The sequence below is a fragment of the Montipora foliosa genome, chromosome 8 (genome assembly GCF_036669935.1).
Source record: "Montipora foliosa isolate CH-2021 chromosome 8, ASM3666993v2, whole genome shotgun sequence".
NCBI classification, from domain to species: Eukaryota; Metazoa; Cnidaria; class Anthozoa; order Scleractinia; family Acroporidae; genus Montipora; species Montipora foliosa.
Genome location: NC_090876.1, coordinates 38,620,488 through 38,622,987, shown reverse-complemented (window position 1 = coordinate 38,622,987; position 2,500 = coordinate 38,620,488). Strand labels below are relative to the sequence as shown.

The window sequence follows — 2,500 nt, the reverse complement described above, 5'->3', positions numbered from 1 at the left end:
TGGTTAGAGCGTCGCACCGGTATCGCGAGGTCACGGGTTCAAACCCCGTTGAAGTCCTGAATTTTTCAGGCTTTTCTACGCGATTGCAAAAATTGCTCTCATAACTGCCAGGGTCATAGCTTCACTTGATTTCATATCCGCAGTTCATATATGATCCATTTCATAGATCATTTCATCATCAAGAGGTGTTACTTAAAAAAAGTGGCACGTCCTTTGTCGAAACGCCACTCATTCAAACTATCAAATGGAAGAAAGAGCAACGGCGCTTGCTTTTAACAACTTTAAGGACGGTGCCTACTATTGTTATTGTGCATACGTTCTGCGCATCTCGAGATACTCGGATTTCCTACGGCTGGTGCTTATTAATACAGGGATATTTTTGCGCGGTTCAAAACTATGCGGAGAAAGCAGAAGTTAGCAAGTGATCTCGGTATCCAAAAAGAAAATTGGGGGTAACCACGCGTTTTTCAGAGATAATTAAGCTTCAATTGGGAAAGAACGCCATACATTGCTTTGTATTTTAAAGCTTTTTACAAATATTGTTGATTGATTATCTTCGAAAAATGCGTGGTTACACCCAATTTTCTTTTGGATTTCGATAACACTTGTGAAGATCTGCTTTTCCCGCATATTCAGTATACCGTGCAAACATACCTTTGAAATAGTAGGCACCGTCCTTAACCGAAGCTTAAGTCTGACTTGGCTTTTTTTTCCTTCTTAAAAAGATAACACGACAAGTCTATGAATTCCAAGTGCGTGATTTAAGCTTCTGTCAGAAAGGAGTTAATTAAAATTCACATCTACATACTTTTATACGAAAGGCCGCCGCGCGAATGCTTTTAAACAACAAATTAACTGATGTAAGTCTTTACCTCTAGCGTTTGCCTTCGCTGCTCCTAAACTGTGGAACTCTATACCTGAACATATTAAGTCAGCTTCGTCCCTGTCAACTTTTAAAACGGCACTTAAAATTTACCTTTTTCGTCGCCACCTCCTTGATGACCAATGATACCTTTGTAGTTTAATTGTTTTATTTTTTATTGTTATTGCTATTATTATTGTTATTATTTATTGTAAGCGCATTGAGATTTTTAAATGCGCACTAAGAACGTTTCTATTATTATTATTATTATTATTATTATTATTAGTAGTAGTAGTAGTAGTAGTAGTAGTAGTAGTAGTAGTAGTAGTAGTAGTAGTAGTAGTAGTAGTAGTAGTAGTAGTAGTAGTAGTAGTAGTAGTAGTAACTATCAAACATGATAATGTAATGGATTTGATGATAAAAATTACGGGCAGAAACATACTTATTAAAGACAACGTTTCGGTGTCCTCATGACACCATCATCAGGTCAAATATAATATTTTACAGATAACTCGAATATTAATGTTTAAGATTAAGTTCAAAGTCCCTAGAGGCTAGGTGAAAAGTTTTGCCTTTATCGAGTCACTTTGGATATTCAGACCGTGTCTTTATCGAGTCACTTTGGATATTCAGACCCTGTCTGAATATCCAAAGTGACTCGATAAAGGCAAAACGTTTCACCTAGCCTCTAGGGACTTTGAACTTAATCTTGAACATTAATATTCGAGTTATCTGTAAAATATTATATTTGACCTGATGATGGTGTCATGAGGACACCGAAACGTTGTCTTTAATAAGTATGTTTCTGCCCGTAATTTTTATCATCAAATCTAGTAGTATTAAGTTTCCCCAATTCAAAATCTAACTCTCTATCGATAAACAGTTAAACAAATAAGCTGTAATATAGGGGGTCCAAATCTGCGAAGGGGGACTAAATCCGCCTGATGTCCAAATCCGCTAGCGGGTTTGTACCAGGGGGTCCAAATCTAGGGGGCGTCCAAATTCGCTAGGACACCGGTCCGACCGAAACGTACCGTTCTATCTTCAAAAATTCTTGTTTCCAGTCCCACTTCACTGTGATGTAACCAAACGTTTGGTCGAAACGTAAATGGAACGCTTCGGTCCGGTTGGAAATTGACTTTTGATGAAAAATGTCGTTCCATTTTTCCTTCGTTAGTTCCACTGGTCTCCGACCCGATGGTCAGACATAATGGAAAGCACCCATTCTTTTCCTAATATGGCCGGTTTACACGGTACGATTTGTCGGCCCGACGGCGTTGGAGCGCAGATCTTGCGTGTGTTTTGACAGCCGATGAACAACCGATTCACGGAAATGATAATCGGTTGCAGCAACAAATTGTTTGATATCGGAAATGGTAATCGGTTGCAGCAACAGATTGTTTGATATCGGGCCGACACTCAGAGAGAAAGCGCCATGTCAATCACAGGCAGCCCAAGCTCGGTGTACGATTTATAGACTTTGTATGGGAAAAATTGCTCGTTCACAAACTCCTAGCTGGCAAGCCGCGGCCAGCGGGAATCCACAACAGCGGTGGAAAAACAAAGAAATCAACTACTAATCTTATCCTGGCATCATGGAATGTCAGAACCATGTTAGACAATGAAGAGCGACCTGAA

The 2,500-nt window shown here is 39.4% G+C and overlaps 1 protein-coding gene across 1 annotated transcript in view; it reads left to right on the top strand.

Moving 5' to 3' along the window:
* The first annotated feature begins 2,473 nt into the window (after positions 1 to 2,473).
* The window catches only part of LOC137968790 (craniofacial development protein 2-like), a 612-nt gene continuing 585 nt past the window's right edge, over positions 2,474 to 2,500 (top strand). The window contains exon 1 of the mRNA XM_068815273.1: positions 2,474 to 2,500. This exon is cut by the window's right edge and continues 585 nt beyond it. Within this exon, the coding sequence (XP_068671374.1) occupies positions 2,474 to 2,500 (27 nt within the window).